Source organism: Saccostrea cucullata, unplaced genomic scaffold (assembly GCF_032062105.1).
Source record: "Saccostrea cucullata isolate Sc308-1 unplaced genomic scaffold, CSIRO_AGI_Scuc_v1 ctg2648, whole genome shotgun sequence".
NCBI classification, from domain to species: domain Eukaryota; kingdom Metazoa; phylum Mollusca; class Bivalvia; order Ostreida; family Ostreidae; genus Saccostrea; species Saccostrea cuccullata.
In genome coordinates this window covers 79,064-97,500 of record NW_026918146.1, presented here as the reverse complement: position 1 = coordinate 97,500, position 18,437 = coordinate 79,064, and the positions used below count along the sequence as shown (strand labels likewise).

Genomic DNA, 18,437 nt, shown 5'->3' with positions numbered 1-18,437 from the left:
GCTCTAGACATTAATTTTAGAAAAGTGAGGTCAAGGTCACAGGAATGGTCAAGGTAAAAAAGAGTGAAGCATTGTAAAGCTTACATCAGTATGTATCATCATGTGCAGTTTCATTACACAACTTGAACGGTTTCTTTAAAATAAAGCTAAACACTAATTTAAAGAAAAGTTATGTGAAGGTCAAAGGAAAAGTCAAAGTCAAAAAATATTGCTGCCGGTGGATATTTACATCAGTATGCATCAACATATGAACTTTGATAAAAATATCTAGAAAGTTTCTTTGAGCCTGATGGAAAGACAGATGGAAGGGTGGAGGACGGACATGACAAAAACTATACATGTATGTATTCCTAATCATGGTGTGGCATAAAAAACTTGAATCTACATTATATGAGGATGTTTCCATCTATCAAGATTATACAAGCAAATTCAAAGAATTGTAGTCCTCTGCTTTCTGTGTTTTAGTGAATGGGATGCCATAATTTATGGCAGATTGTGTGTCAAATATGCACCCCTATCATATATCAATTTTTGAAAATTGGGTCAAAGGGGAAAAATCATAGCATGCTCTGAAACATTTTGTTGCAGGTAATGTACATGTCAAATATGAAAGTCCTATCTCTTTTGAATCAAAAGTTATATATACAATAAAATATTTTTGAAAAGTAGGTTAAACTTCTAGGTCAAGGTCACAGAGTCAAAAGTCATGATATATTTTGAAAAGTCTTTTCACATGTAATAAACATGTATAATTTGAATGCCCTTTCTTTTCTCTTTCAAAATGATCAATTTAAAATGTTATTTTTTGGAAAGTAGGTAAAACTTTAAGGTCAAGGTCTCACTTCGGTTAAAAAATCATAGTGTATTTAGAAAGTTTTGTGGTAATGCACATGTGAAATATGAAAGCACAATCTCTTATTATTCAAAAGTTATGACCAAGGTTAAATTTATTGTGACAGATGCACATACTAGCTGTAAATAAGATGGACAGACTGACAGACAAATGAGATTTAATGTCCCCTCCCTTTCCCCAAAATGGGGGACAATAATGCCCTTGCTGTTCTTGAGAAGAAGATTTATGATGGAAAAAATCCCCTGCATATTTCCTAACGCAAATCAATATTGTGTTTTTATGTCATTTTGTTTGTTGTTAAACATCCCTCTCAGGTATTTTTCACTCATATGGAGACACCACCACTTGAAAAATAATGAGGACAAGTTAGATTTGAGGTCAACATTCATTTTAGGAGTTTTCAACCATTAAGACGTATATAAAGAAATATTAACTCGATCCTTCCCCTCACCCCTTCCCAGACCCCTGTTCAATGTTCATGTATGCAAACTACTACTTGTTTTTACATTTAAAAAAAATGTTTATACAAATAGTTTAATGTGGTCCGTCTCTGAATGATTTTCATTCCTAATTCTAGGAAGATAGGTTGACACAAATTCATGAATAAAATGTCAAGTAATCTTATCATTGATGCACTTTTATTCAATTTAATGCAGTCATATTGTGAACATTTCAGCTCATTAGGAAAGTGGGGATGACCTCTAGGGGTTCATAACCTTTGTACCATTAAATTTACATAACATAATAACACAAGAAACAAAATTATATATAGTGAAATGGAAAAAGTTTCCTACTATTTAGGAGTCACATGATCATTTGTCATTACAGGGACAGGGAAGTGGATTGGGAGATCCCCCCCATCAACACCCCCACCCCCCCCCCTTGGAATTTGCAGGACTATAATATATACTGGAGGAAATAAAAATGCCTTTGGATGCCCTAAGTGTCCCCCCACCCTAGAAAACAGACCCAACCATAACTTCTTTTTTTTTTTGCTTCTCGGGAAATTCTGGTCTAGCCTGGTCCCCTGTCTCATCCTTGCCAAGGCAGGAGAGCCAGGTGGATTCCATTGTACTCCACCTGGCCCTAGTGACGCGGAGTATATAAAGCAAAACAGGGACAGGGAACCAGGCTAATTCTGGTCTGGAAACCCCCCCCTCCCCCACCTCCCTCCCAGGAAAAAAATTCTGATCTTGTAACTGAATGTAACGTTGATAACGGGGGATAACTCTTCAGACTGTGAAATTCGTCTATTGTAAGTTTAAAGGATCAAAGGTCATCCGATGCTGAACCTAACCGTTTGCATTTCAGACTATTTTACCCAAATCTATACCACAACTTGTACTTACTAATTGTCATTATTTAGGCACTGTTATCTTCATGAAATATAATCCAGTTAAAACACAAAATAAAATAATTCCTACTGACATATATGCAATGATGCACACTAGTAGCCTACTACACGTGCAGTGAAATCTAAAATGATAATGCCAGTGGTAAAACTAGTACTTAAGTTTTGTACGTGACGCAAGCCCAGTGTGATGCAGGTGTTCAGATACATGTATAGTGCAAGAACAAATTGAAAATTATCATTTACAAAACATGTTTTATTTTAACTTTGCCATCTAGGCCTATTTCCAAAAACAGGCAAATAAGGTGTGTTTGTGTGTGTGTGTTGATGGGAGAGGGGTCGGGGTTGACTAAATTGATTGTGTATATGGCAGCTTTCAAGAAGTTTCTGCCTAATCAAGTATAAATAAACTTTGCACATTTTGAAAAATTCATCAAAAACGCTTTACACTAATTTGAATAATATTATTTGTTGTTAATCTACATGAGAAAATATATTTAAAAGTTCCAATTATGTGCCCCCCCCCCCTTATCAAACCTAATTTACACCATTAATTTAATTCTGTTGTCTAATTTCCGACTGGTAATGAATAAAGAATATGAAATACCTATAAGATGGAGGCCCATGGGTAACATGGTCACTAGCTGCAGATCTGTATAGCGTTATGGTTTTATATATTAGTCTTTGACCATAAAGCTACAGATCCTGTAATGCAAAAAAGGTGCAATTTACGGTGCAATATTTTTTTGCGCACTTCTGGGGAGAATTTCTCCACTTTCCAGCATCGGTCAATTTACTACCTTTCACCCCCTAATTCTAGGCACATTATTTAACTAATCTGTATATTTTATCCATCTCCAAACGTTTTATATTTGTCTCTACACGAGATAAACTCGCTTGATTAAAATTATTTGTTAGATTGCATAAAATTCAAATCAAGCGGGTTTATTGCCTGTAGAGATGACTATAAATGGCTGAGAGGTGGACAAAATATACATTTTGACTACAGAATGTGTCTAAAATTAGGGAATGAAAGGTAGTTGATTGACCAATGCTAGAAAATGGAGAAATTCTGCCCAAAAGTGCGCAAAAAAATATTGCGCCGTAAATTGCACCTTTTTTGCATATGGGGATCTGTAGCGTTATGGTCAAAGACAAATATATAAAACCATAACGCTGCAGATCTGCAGCTACATGGTCACCTGAGCATATTATGCTCAATTTGAAGAATACATGTATTATGTAAATTATTGAATTATATTGACTTTTTCCGTGGTAAAGCCCAATATGAAGAAGTGCGCATTTAGAGGCAAACACCTTAGTGCGGGTATTACTGTCTCATGACAGCATCTAGTTTTAACTTTTAATGATTATATAAACAGATATAAATATAAACAATAAAATGTCTTTCTTTGTTTGTTATTACTGGAATTAACGGTCGCAGCTATTGCAGAAAAAATCTACATAACCCGTTTACGCGGGTTATGTATTTTTCTGCAACAGCTGCTTCTGTTAATTCCAGTTATAACAACCAAAAAAGCAGTTTATTGTTTAAATAAAGTATAGGAAAAGATACTGCAGTAGATTTAAATCGCTATGGAATGTTAATGCACTTGTACAATTTGTATCAGACGAGTAGGTACGTTATATGGTGTTTTGTACAAGATTAAAACCTCTTGTAATGGTAAAAATGCAATTAATTCAATTTCAAAATCAGTCTTCATGTCTCTGCTGTGTTTTATAGACTGGTTTTACAGTCACGGTAGCCTTGTGGCAGAGCGTTTGCTTCTTGTTCGGGAGGCCCGGGTTCGATTCTCGTTCACGGCACCGCGTCAAACCTAAGACGCAAATATAGGTAGTGACTGCTCTCTCGCCAAGCAGTCGGTACTAGAAGTGAAAGTCACGGATATGACCTTAAAAACCAGCGTCACGGTAGATGTTGGCACGATAGAGTACCCTCTCTGCTAAATGAGTCTGAGGAAAGAGTATAGGTCTAAATTTGAAGCCCTACACCGGCAAACGGTGAAGTCTCCTCATTAGTGAAAAATCCTTCAGTGGAACGTTAAACAATATACAATCAATCAATTTCTAGTTAGCAAAGGTGTTAGCAATCGAGTATTGCCCTCGATTGATTCATTTTCATGAACAAGAATATTTTACAAAACTATTTCTAATTTCTTGAACAGTATTTATGTCGTCTTTTGGTAAAGTTTTGTGAAATGTGTAATCTTTTTTTAAACAAAATTTTTCTGAAATTTTTTATGAATGATACACGTATCATTATACTAAATTTCTGTCAAGCAAATTTCTGAGATTGTCTTCAAAATTAGTTCCTCGTATCTTTAAAGTATACCTGAACTTACAGACACCAGTTAAATGGCTAAATAGATTACTTAGATCTAGTTGTATGTGAACTTGTCACATTTTCTAGATAAGTAACGAGCAGTCCCGTCACGATTTCCAGGGCATTCTACACAACATGGCGTCCATCTCAGCATCTCTGATTGTCTCCATAGGTAAACTCTATTTCCTTCACTAATTAGTTAATAACATATTTTTTCTTAGATTCCATGAGAGCAGTGTTTAAATCATTTCAAATGTGTTTGACTCGTAAAAAAATATTCATAGGTGCAATTTTCAGAATCGTTATTCTGAGCATGTTGGTAAAGAAATCAAAGTTCTACTACCTTAACGTACTGGTTAAATATATTGAAAATACAAAGCATCTAAACATCGAAATTGCTGAATGCATTCATTCAGAATATATTATATTGACAGAAAAAAAAACCAAGAAAAATGAAATGGTTTATATTTTTCAGTTGATTCGATACATAAGAATATATTCTTAGCATGAACAGTGTTTAAAACGAGGCAAATTATTCACAAACAAGTTAATAAAGTTTGCTCTGCTCCTATTTTGTATAGTCTTTAAGACTTGAGCCTCGTTATCTCCATATTTTTCATGAATAGATTTTTGACATATTGTGGCATACAATAAAAACATTTTAAGAGACCCTTTCCATTATTGTAATTTTTCTTCTCTCTACAGTGGTTTTAGTAATAGTTGAATCTAAATGCCCCTTGGATTGGGTAGCATATGATTCCAACTGTATCCAGTTCACAAAAACACAGCACACGTGGACAGATGCAGCCGTAAGTAAATATATAATGATGATAACGTCTTTGTTAAATCTCTTATTAATTATAACTAAAAAGATCATGTCTCCCTTTCAAAGACTTCGTCTTAAACAGGGACGTAGCATCAGGGGGAGGGGGGGGGGGGGGGCAGGGGGGGCCTGGCCCCCCACTTTTTTCCCCAACATAACCTTTGCTATAGTAAATGTTCATTGATAGGATGGTTGCCCCCCCCCCCCCCCCACTTTATAACCATAGTGTATAGTGATAGTAAGGATTATAAGGAAAAAAATCGGAAGTGATAGTAAGTTGGCTTTGAAGAAGTTGGCCACTACCCCCCCCCCCCACCCCCCCCCCTCACCCCCCAACGAAATAGGATTTTCGAGTTTGGACAACTTTTATTATACCCTCTTTTTTTTGCTTTCAACTTTTCAGGTAAGTAAAAAAAAATTTTCTCAGGTTGGTCCCCCCCCCTTTCAAAAACGATGCTACGTGCCTGTTAAACGACTATATATAACCTATTGTACTATTTATTTCCTTGAATAAAGTTTAATCTGTTCTCTTTTATTTTTTCATTGTCTTTACCCGTAGAATGCGTGTCGCAATATGGGCGCTCATTTAGTGACTGTTGATACAGAAGCGAAAGATAATTTTATTAAACAGTTCCTCAACGTTTTTGCAAGTAAATATTATCTATTATATTATGGTTAAATAAAAACATATTTTTATTATACAACTAAAAAGATTTTTAAAAATCATCAAACTTTTGATTTCTTCAAAACAGAAATAATGAGTCTACGCAATCGGAGTTCATAAATGTGAATATCTGATGTCAGATATTAAAAAAAGGAAAAAAAGACCCACAATCCCCCAATTAAAACAAAATAACGCGCCGTTTTGATTTTGTAGGTGAGAAGCTGACCCACTGGTGGATTGGTGGGAGTGACTTTGCCGTGGAGGGAACCTGGCAGTGGATAGCGGGAGGAACAGTGGGATCCTACAATGGGTGGGGCCCAGGACAGCCGGACGGTAACAACACAGCTAACTGTATGTCCTACAAGTTCTTCAACCACACCATCATCGGCTGGTCTGATGACGTATGTGCCCCCCATACTCACCACGGGCACCACGCCCACAATCTGCCCGGATACATCTGTGAAAAACCGTGAGTCATTAACACCTTTGACCCTTTGCAATTATCCTTTCGTTTTCCACATTGATCTCTGCATTTTGCAGTGCATCAGTTTTCACATCAATGATTTTTTACTTCTTTGAAATGTAAAAATTTTGTAGCTAAATGTGATATAAAAAAACAGTATATTTTTTATAGTTAACTGTAATATTAATAATGTATTTTTTAAAAAGTAAACTATGATATTAATAATATCAGTATCATTTATAATGTTAACTGTGATATTTACAATGTCAGTATTATTTATAAAGTTAACTGTGATATGAATAATGTCAGTTTCATATGTATACTTAACTGTGATATTGATTATGTCAGTATTATTTTTGTAGACTATCAGCGTTTGCCTCCGCTTCTGGTATAGTGGGATAATCTGTATATATGTAGAATAAGCAGATCTTGTCAGTCTTATATTAAATCACAATCAACACACTTACTTATCTGTGTTTAGATTCAGTTTTTCATAGATCTTGCTAAAGGCCTGTCATGAGTTAATGTCATTCAAAAAATTTTCCTCCAGAAAACAAATCACTGACTCGGTTATGTCGAGTATTTGATACAAAGTCATGTAACATGGTATTTGAAGATAAAGTAGGTAGCTCAAAAATCCCTGAAACAACACAGATCAGGAGCAGGACAAACAAGGATATATTAAAGATCAGAGTTGGGATTAGATGCTACAGATTGTGAAGCATCCCTTGTCGACCGGTCACACATACCGACAAAGCGTGTGTTCATTGTCATGGCAATGGACTTATCCGAAGAAAATTGAGGGTTTAAACAAGTCCAAACAATTTGGATGAAAAATTTCGTAACGTATTCGACCGAATGGATATTGTATTTGCTGTCAAGGACACTAACTCGACCGCAGAAACCCGCAAAATTATGTTACCAAAAGAGACTGTCGACACTCTAGCCGCACCAACCCACCTGCCAACGTAAGATCCAGCTAATCTCGCTTAAAAAACAAAACTGTTGCACGTGGAGCACAACTCTCTAAGTGTATAATCATTTTAAGCGCTTCTGCTCTCGAGAGAAGTTTTCAATTGTCAAAGGTGTAGCTCCGTAGTGGACCAATCTACATTCAGGACATACAAAAGTTTTGAGAAATATATTTCACCTTTTATACAAATTTATTTTATGAAAGAATACAAATAGAAATAAATACAATATGATCTAATATATTATAGGAATGTTAAAAAATACAAGACTCCTTTTTGCCATTATAAGTTGCACTATGAACAGTGAGTAACAGATATGGATAAAGATATTAATTTAAATCGAATGATTAATAGATTAAACAAATAAATGACAATATGGTAAATACTTTGAAACTTTCTTCGAGCATAGAAATTTTCTAACTTTATTTGTTAGTTTGCTAGTCTTCTACAGAAAGAGCAATATATGATGAACCAATTATATTTAAGCCGAATATTATTCTACTTGAGAAAAATAGTAAAAAAAATTTAAATTCTTTGAACAAAGCTTAAGATTTCAGGGATCTTTATCATGCCAACGCCTGACTAGACACAGGACCTTGGTTTCTAAGGTCTTATCCAAAGAACCAAAATTTTCATTTAAAAATGACGAGCGCATGGCGAAGATTCATATTCTCCTGATCACTGAGCGAGCGCCCTACTAACTGAAGATGCCGTGAATGGTAGGATAAATTGAGAAAACCCTGAGAAAAACATTGCCCGTGAAAGGATCATTACGTCGCAGGTTTAATCAAATTACAGGACTTTAAGACCGCTTCCATGAATGAGACGGTATAAAGAGAGGTCCTTGGTTGTAGAAGATGATGGCAAGAAAAAGACCCCTCACTTCTCAAAGGCCACTAGTCCGTTAACATGGGTTAACACACAAAGAAATATACAAATATTTAATAAGGCAATTTAACAACTACCGATGCAATACTTATTTCAACAATTTTCTTATTTTCTTCATTGAATCTTATCTTGAAAAGATATTGATATATTCCAAACATGTTCCTTTACAATTCACGACGTCAACATTTTATTAAAACAAATAATTGACATACATATGTAAACAATAAGAAACAAAATAATCCTATTCCAATATCGTGTTTTTATATTTTTTCTAATTTTCTTGGTATATAAATTCTTCCGATGTAATACGAATGCTGTAATCAGCCAATCAATAGATAAAAGAGTATAAAACATTACCTCTTTAAAATAATTCCATAGAAAATTGCACACGAAGATTCACAAAATCACGCGTATAGAACTTTAAATATTGTGGGCATAACAAAATTTAATGGGAATTATCATTCTAATATCAAAGAAAGTAGCAAAATTCTTGGCGAATTGCAGCTTTGCTAGTACTCAGTGTGGATATAATACACCTGAGTTATATAAACGTGAATAACACTGTTTAATTAAGCACTGTGTAGATGATTATAGAAACGTAAACGATTGATTGATTGATTGTACATTGTTTAATGTCCCTCTCGAGAATTTTTCACTCATATGGAAACGCCAAAAAATAAAATATAATCAAAACCCACGACTACAAAATATTTTCATTCCTTTTAAATAATTGATTTAATGACTTTTATGTATGTCTTTTCTATAGATTAAAAAATGAAATATAATATTATTTTTGTTTTCCTTTTAACATTTCATATGGCTATCATACGCACATGTCTCTCTTATATTGATTGAAATCGACATTAATACCTCGAAAAATTGCATCAAGAAATTCTTATACGCAAACTACGTCAGTTAAACCTAGTAACTGTTGAAACAGTTCAATCTAGTATCTGTTGAAAGTGATTGATGTAGTACTCCAGGTGTTAATTTTACCAACATGAACTATTAATATTTAAGCCTTTCTTTATTACGAAATTAAGCAATTCATTGTTTCCTTCCACTTTCGCTACATCAAGGAGATTGTGACAATTATTGTCCGTCATACGAAGTAAATGAGGAAAAGTGTCGATGAGATACCGACACATGTCAATTCTGCCATTCAAAAACATTGGTGTAACACAGTATATTCATTTTTTAGCTCACCTGAGCTGAAAGCTCAATTGAGGTTTTCTGATCACATTTTGTCCGGCGTCCGTCTGTCTGTAAACTTTTCACATTTTCAACTTCGTCTCAAGAACCGCTAGGCCAATTTCAACCAAACTTGCCACAAAGTATCCTTGGGTGAAGGGGATTCAAGTATCTTCAAATGAAGGGCCACGCCTTCATTCAAGGGGAGATAATTGGGAATTAATGAAAATTTGGTGGCATATTTTAAAAATCTTCTTATAAAGAACCACTGTGCCAGGAAAGATGAAACTTACAGGGAATTATCTTCAGGTAGTGTATATTTAAATTTGTTCAAATCATGACCCCCGGGGTAAGGGCGGGGCCAAATTGGCCGACCAAAGTTTTACATAGAAATATATAGGAACATTCTTTAAAAATCTTCTTCTCAAGAATGACAAAGCCATAATTCATCATATTTATATGGAAGCATGCTCAGGTACATGTAGTGTAGATTCAAGTTTGTTCAAATCATGACCCCGGGGGTAATGCGGGGCCAAAATGGCCGACCAGAGTTTTACATAGAAATGTATTGGAAAATTCTTTAAAAATCTTCTTCTCAAGAATGACAAAGCCATATTTCATCATATTTATATGGAAGCATGCTCAGGTAGTGTAGTTTCAAAGAAGAAGGTATGGTTTTAGCTTTATTGTGCCCTAAAAATGTAATGGCATCAAAAAGTTTTTAAACTGGCTTAAATATTAGTTGAATAAATGACTCTGATAAATCAGGAAAGAATATAGCATGAAGGTTTACCATTCTGCAAATATGACGTCATCAATGTGAAGCATTTCTCTATTTTCATCAGAAAAAGCCTCAAAATGGCACATTTCAAGGGTGATTTTCCTTTAGAAAACAGTGTCCACAGCCGTCGCCCACGTTAATTTTTTGATATTTTGTGCAAAATTCAACAACAAATCACATATCTCAAGATCTTTGTGGGCGATGCCTGTGGACAATGTTATCTGAAAGAAAATTCCATTGAAAATTGGTGTCTTCTGCAACTTTTTAAGAAAATACGGGAAAATGCTAATGTTTATGACGTCATAATTAGCATTTAAAAGCACACCTGAGAGAAATGATTTGTATTATTTTTCTGCAATGAATTTCAATTATTTAAAAAACATGAGTTTTTCAACTTTTACACCAGTTTCATTTTTTTAAAAATCACAGGGCAAAATTTGTATGAAAACCATACCTTCTTCTTTGTTCAAATCATGATTTCCAGGGGTAGGGCGGGGCCAAAATGGCCAACCAAAGTTTTACATAGAAATATATAGGAACATTCTTTAAAAATCTTCTTCTCAAGAATGACAAAGCCATAATTAATCATATATATATGGAAGCATGCTCAGGTAGTGAAATTTTAAGTTTGTTCAAATCATGACCCCCCGGGGAAGGGCGTGGCCAATATGGCCGAAGAAATTTTTACATAGAAATATATATTAGGAAAATTCTTTAAAAATCTTTTTCTCAAGAATGACAAAGCCATAATGCTCAGGTAGTATAGATTCAAGTTTGTTCAAATCATGACCCCCGGGGGTAGGGCGGGGCCAAAATGGCCGGCCAAAGTTTTACATAGAAATATATAGGAAAATTCTTTAAAAAATCTTCTCCTCAAGAATGACAAAGCCATAATTTATCATATTTATATGGAAGCATGCTCAAGTAGTGTAGGATCAATTTGTTTAAGTGAAGACCCCCAGGGGTAGGGCGGAGCCAAAATGACCAAAATTCTTTAAAAATCATTTTCTAACAAATATCCAATCCATGATTGGTCATGGGACAACATGTACTTTTGGATTTAAACTTTACAAAAAGAAGCTATTTTCTACTTTTTCCTTCTCTTAGTGCTCAGGTGAGCGATGTGGCCCATGGGCTTCTTGTTCTTTCTTAAGTATTTATATCTAAACCTTTCTTTAATAGAAACTCAAACAAATCAACGTTACCAAACCAAGCTACTTCATGTAAGACAGTCATACCATTATTGTCAGTGATATGTTATGATAAAAAAATTACACAAATCATTCTCACCAATTCTACAACATAAACATTGATGTAAAATAGTTTCCCCATCATTTCTTCTGTTTTGGATATCAAACCCCTTATGTACAAGAAATTTGAGCAGATTTACGTTTCCCACCCAAACAACATCACGTAAGGCAGTTTCACCACTATTGTCTCTAGCTTCTTTTAAATCAGGGTACTTATTCAACAAGTACTTACCCTTTCTCTAATTTACATTTCGAACAACATAGATGTAGCACGGTTTTTCCATTCTTTGTTTCTAACATTGATATTGAATCCATATTCTCTTTAAGGACATTAAGCAGCTCAATGTTCCACCCAAGGAAGCAGCGTATAAGGCATTGTGACCATCTTTATTAGTGAGGATAGTTTTGGATCAACATCTTGCACATGTGTATTTTTCATTCATGAAACACATATGAAGCACATTTTTCCCGACATTACTTTTACTGTTGACATAAATACGTCCAGATCACCACTACATGCTACAGAATGCAAGGTAAATTTACCATCGTCATGCATATATGGTAAATAAGGATATACGAGGGACGTTCAAAAATTACGCGGACTTGCTGCACAGAAAAAATATTTGACGACATAATCGGGCAAAATGTCGCACATAATATAAAAGAATCTTTATTTATATGGTCTACAAAATTTCATATCAAAATGTTGTAAATTGGTGATTTTTCAGGACATATCATTAAGTCACGGAGCAGCAATATTTTCGACGTCACAGACATCATAAAAAAATATTTGATTGAGCTTTTATTTTCACAACATTTTCCCAAGAGTACATGTACAGTTTGAGTTATCTTATATACTCAACATCCAAACACCATTTCTTGTCAAGCTTTAAATCTATTAAACAAGAAAAGAATATTCTATTTTTGCTTTAAAACCAAAAACTGCAGGTTTTATGAGATATAGTGTGATATTGATGATTCTCAATCACGTTCTTTACATTCCGGATAAAGTTTTCGTCGATAATCTTCTTCCCGTCCTCACGTATAGCCATTTTTCAGAGGTCTCAAGGTAAAAATTCCTACTTGCAATTTCTGGACGATTGTCACGAATACCCTAGTTTACTACATGCTTTATTATTCATATTTTGGATCTATGTTGGCGATATCTCGAGCATTACATATAATTTAACTAAAGTGTGGTGCGCCGTCATTTCACGAGACGTCATTTTCACAGTCGTTTTCATGGGAATCGCATTAGAGGAAAATCACTTTATTTCTGTTAGTACTTTAAATATCACGCCAGAAATCCAAATACATAATAATAGAACAATTTAAAGATACATTTGAGAAAATTGTTGAAAAATATCGCGAATTATAGGAAATAAATGAGTTAAATTTTGGATTCCAAATGCTTTTGCTTCAGATTTTTTGTCGTGCTCCGTACCTCTCCATCAGCGATATCAATATACCGATAATTTTAGTAGAATGTTTTAAAAATACAGAAATTTTGCCCAAAATTAATTGGAATCTTTGCGATACATATTTCTGTGAAATTTCATAACTCTATGACGTTTGTAAGAGTAAATAATAGCACAGTCCGCGTAATTTTTGAACGGCCCTCGTAAGTTCTGACCAAGTACTTGCACATGTGTAATTTGCCCGTCAGACAACATAGATGCAATACTGTCTGCTCTTTATTATCCATACTATTCAAATCTAACCCTTTTTCTAAGAGGAACTTAAGCCCATCAATGTTTCCACCACAAGCTGCTTCATGTAAAGCATTCTCACCCTCACTTTCCCTGCTCTCAAGGATGTGAGGCTATGCTTTGATCAAGTATACACACATATGTATCTTACCATCCCTACAGCATAGATGTAGCACTGTTTTCCCGTCCTTTTTTTGCTATTGATATCTAGGCCTTTCTCTACGAGGAACTTTAGAAAATCAATGTTACAGCTTGTATAACATTCTCACCATTATTGTCAATGACATATATCAAGTGAGGCTATTTTTAAAATAATTATTCACACATGTTTATGTTACCATTTAAGCATCAGTTATTGTATACAGGGTTTCTTTCGCTCCGTTTTATTTTAGCCCCTTCACACTTACAAACAATTTTACCCAGTTTTCAATTCGCCCAGTAACAGGTTATTTAAGAAATGTTACTGCATACTTTGAATTCGTTCCTTTTTAAATTTGCCCAAACGACGTTAAGGCGAAAGAGGCGAAAATAAAACAGGAGTGAAAATTTCCCTGAATACAGTATGTAGCACAGTTTTCCCATCATAAGCTGTAGAATTTTTATCTAAAAAACCAGACAAGAGAAACTTTAACAGATGCTGCAGCATGTAAGGCATTTTCACCGCTTTTGTCTCTAGCTTCTATTAAATGAGGGAACGTGCCTACCAAGTACATACACATGTCTATTTAATCATTTATACAACACAAATGTAGCACATTTTCCCGTCATTGTGTCTAACATTGATATCTAAACCGTCCTCTAAGACGAACGGAAACCTTTCCATGTTCCCGCCCCAGGCTGCAGAATGTAAGGCATTATAACCTTCATTGTCTGTGACCTATAACAACCGGGGATACGCACTTTCTAAGGTTCTACAGAGTCTTAGTTTACTGTTTTTCTGTTTTTAGATCAATGTTACCCCTTTGGTTGAATTCATCTTGTGTTGAACTAAAACGAATAAAGTACACAGCAAGATGATTGGTACCACGACAGCAGACAAATCTGGTATACAGCATGGTGAAGTCGCTGATAAATAAAATGAAACATTTTTGTTACTGATAAGAAAAATAACATAAAAGAATCGAGAACTTGAGAGAGAGAGAGAGAGAGAGAGAGAGAGAGAGAGAGAGAGAGAGAGAGAGAGAGAGAGAGAGAAAGAAAGATTGTATGATTGTATACTGCTTAAAGTCCCTCTCCAGAATATTTCACTGATATGGAGACGTCACCAATGCCGGTGAAGGGCTGCAAATTTAGGCTTATGCTCGGCACTTACGGCCTTTGAGCAGGGAGGGATCTTTATCGTGCCACACCTGCTGTGACACGGGGCCTCGGTTTATACGGTCTCATCCGAAGGACCGCCCCCATTTAGTCGCCTTTTACGACAAGCGAGGGGGTACTGAGGACTTATTCTAACCCGGATCCCCACAAGGAAAGAGAGAGAGAGAGAGAGAGAGAGAGAGAGAGAGAGAGAGAGAGAGAGAGAGAGAGAGAGAGAGAGAGAGAGAGAGAGAGAGAGAGAGATGATTATCTTAGTTTACTCTTTTCTGGTATAATGCAGATGTTTTGTGACATTGATTTCGCTTGCCAATTGCCAAACACTCTTGCATATCGTAGCACGAAAACAACAGATAACTGATGTTAAATATCATAAAATTTTAACGAGTGTAAAATTAATACTAGTATACCATTTATTGATATGTACTATTTTCAAAATATATAAAGTATCCCAATAAATAACACTTTTATATTAATTGATTGATTATATATTGTTTAACGTCCCTCTCAAGAATTTTTCACTCATATGGAGACGTCAACCTATGCCGATGAAGGGCTTCAAATTTTGATCTTTACTCGGCACTCAAGGCCATTGAGAGGTAAGGGATCTTTATCGTGCCAGCGCCTGCCGCTGACACGGGGCGTCGGTTTTTAAGGTCTCATCCGAAGAACCCGCAACTTTCACATGTGCCGAGCGCATGGCGAAGGAAGAGCTGCTACCCATTTTATCGACTGGATCAGTCGCGGCCGAAATACGAACTCAGGACCTCCCAATCACGGAGCGAGCGCTTTACCGAATGAGCTACCGTGAACGGTTAACACTTTTATAATATTGAATCTGATTTTTATGGAAAATAATCATTGGTCATTTTGATAACTTAAAATGATATAAAGGAAACTTATTTTTGATTCAATTTAATATTTGGAATGCTCTCATTTTCAATTCATTGTGCAACAGTGGGATTTCTAATTTCGTCATAGTTAAAAGTATTTCAATTTATCTGTACATACCTTCACAGTGGTGTGTTAAGATATTTTACTTGCTTTTACAAATTAACGTCATAATACCCAAAATGACGTGAACTTTAGAGTTGCTATAGATTACTATAGTGAAGACTTTGACATTATGAAAACTTTGATTTACTACAATGAACACTTTAACACGATGATTTACTACAGTGAACACTTTAACACTATGTTTAACTATAGTGAATACTTTGAAATTTAGATTTACCGTAGTGATAACTATGAATTCTTTGATTTACCATGGTGATCACAATGTAATCTAGGATTTACTATCATGGAAAAAAAAAACTTTAATGATAACTGTGACACTAGTAATCACCTTGAGTATTTTAGAAGAGCTTGGATTTAATTCTACAGGTGGTAATCCTACTTATACTCATACTTCCCTTTCTAAGGAAGAAAATCTTCAAAGTAATATGTCAGTTTTACATATTTTTAATATTCCACAAAGCCAAAATGAATTTGAACTACCCTATATATATCGGATTTCGAAACTTCATAAAAATCCTTACGATGATATATTCCGGGTTTCAGTTAATGTTCAACCAAGCCTCTTTCGTTACTCCTCCTTAATATATTGACAGTAAAGAAGAAAAAACTTCAAGAGTACAATGCAACAATATATTCAAGAAGTGGTGTGAATCAGATGTGTGGATACTAAAATATTCCAAAGAACTTTTAGACAATTTGAAATGACAAGAATTTTCCAAAAACAGTTCAAAACTTACGACTTTTCCACTTTATAAACAACCATTCCCCACTATAAATTGAAGTCCATGCATTTTGATATAATTGACACCTAATTTTTTAATAAAAATGGAACTCCTAAAGTCACTTTCCTGGTCATTGGTCATTTGCAAAATCTATTTGTTAAAAAACATCCTGATTGCACACACAACTACTCTGAAGGTGATATCAAAGAGATGCTTGGATTCCTGATTGACAATATCTAGTATGTAGTTTGGAGACCAGGCATTCCAACCATCTATTGGTATTCCCATGGGCACCAATTGCGCTCCGTTATTAGGAGCTATTTTTATATTCATATAAAGCAGAATTTGAGCAAAATATTATGCGTGAAAAGAGAAAACACTTGCTGTGGCCTTTAACCCGACATTTAGATATATCGACAACGTATTGTTAATTTACAATGGTTATTTCCATGCCTACGTCGATACGATATATCCCGGTGACCTTGAGATAAAAGACATCACAGAGCCTGACACATTTGTTTCATAATTTGAATAATTTTACTTGAAAAAGATGTTAATGGTAATCTAACAACCAAGCTATATGATAAACGTGATGACTTAAACTTTTCAATTGTCAGCTTCCCTTGTTAATTTACAATGGTAAATTCCATTCCTACGTCGATGCGATATATCCCGATGACCTTGAGATAAAAGATACCACAGAGTATGACACATCTGTTTCATAATTGGATATTCTACTAGAAAAATGTGCTAATTTCTATTTAACAACCAAGCTTTATGATAATATGACTTTAACTTTTCAATCGTCAGCTTTCCTTACTTATGCAGCAATATGCCTTCATCACCTGCTTACGGAGTGTATATATCTCAGTTGATTCGATACGCGAGTATGCTCTACGTATGAACAATTTCTAATACGAGGTAAATTATTGACAAGCAAGTTGATGAAACAAGAATATGAGCAATCTCGTTTAAAGTCATCATTTCAGTTTTATGGTCGATACAATGACCTTGTCAGCAAATACGATTTCTCATTAAGTCAAATACTGAATGACGTTTTTCATTCCAGTTGTTAGTCCATTATTTATACATTGAATTGACGACGGATTTTTTTCCCGTTATTTCCTGATCATAACAAGGAGCACACAACGGGTGTGACCGGTCAGCAGGGGAACCTCACACCTCCATGGCACCTGATCTCACTTTTGGAGGTCCGTGTTTACTTTGCTCCTATTTTGTATTGTATTATGGACATTGAGATTGAACTGTTCGTTATCACCATGTCCTTCGTTGAGAACTTTGATTTACTATAGAGAACACTTTGACACTTTAGTGAAAACTTTGAAAACTTTAATTTACTATACACAGGTTTGTTAAGCCATCACATGCATTTACATTTTGTTCATGAGATCGAAATAATGCATCGATTCCCGTTCATCATACAATTCTAGCAGCACTTATCAAAAACAATGGATTAAATTTCAAGGTATGCGGCGTAGTGTTGAACTTTTTTGCATCTTTTTTGTTACGAACGACAGAGGAAAGGCTGATCGGCAGGTAAACAAACTGTTTGCTTTTACTGTACAAAGAAATTGTAGAAATATATTAGCATACCTTATTCATATGCTTCATTCCCACATGAATTACACATTATTCATTTTTATATGACAATCATCGCACTGGTAGGTTATGTAAGGGGCCTGCACTGGCTATACATGCATACTGTTGCATTTCGTTTTTTTGTTTTGTTTAAAATATCAAAGTCCCAAATGGATATCAAGGGTTAATAGCAACGTAATTAATTACATGTAATTGCATGGCAAATACAAACTAAACGTTTTTTTTATTTGAACAGATGACCAAAACAAATAAACAAAACATAAACCAAACACAAAAGGTTGTGGGTCCTTGATATCTGAAGAGACATATGTGAGTGGACGGTCATTTATTGCGGCTTCTGTTTCACAAAGTATGGTTCGAAGGACTGTCTCACTAGCTTAAGCCTTTCCAAGGATTTTCTGCAGAGTTCTTTTTGTGGGTGCACGATGTTTCGGCACCGCGACGATTCGGCACTTCATCGCTGCCGACAGGTCACA

At 35.0% G+C, this 18,437-nt stretch overlaps 1 protein-coding gene across 1 annotated transcript; it reads left to right on the top strand.

Moving 5' to 3' along the window:
• Nucleotides 1–4,612: 4,612 nt before the first annotated feature.
• Nucleotides 4,613–6,966, top strand: LOC134257280 (perlucin-like protein). The gene is made up of 5 exons (XM_062739950.1): nt 4,613–4,720; nt 5,254–5,357; nt 5,931–6,021; nt 6,249–6,504; nt 6,861–6,966. The coding sequence occupies exons 1-5, from the start codon at nt 4,684–4,686 to the stop codon at nt 6,898–6,900; spliced, it is 528 nt and encodes a 175-aa protein (XP_062595934.1). The 5' UTR covers nt 4,613–4,683; the 3' UTR covers nt 6,901–6,966.
• The last annotated feature ends 11,471 nt before the right edge of the window (nt 6,967–18,437 follow it).

Bases quoted from the DNA above. Each gene is read 5' to 3' on its own strand.
- LOC134257280 (XM_062739950.1), top strand. From the start codon at position 4,684: ATGGCGTCCATCTCAGCATCTCTGATTGTCTCCATAG. The intron at 4,721-5,253 runs GTAAACTCTATT...TTCTCTCTACAG, and splicing joins ATCTCTGATTGTCTCCATAG to TGGTTTTAGTAATAGTTGAA. The intron at 5,358-5,930 runs GTAAGTAAATAT...CTTTACCCGTAG, and splicing joins ACACGTGGACAGATGCAGCC to AATGCGTGTCGCAATATGGG.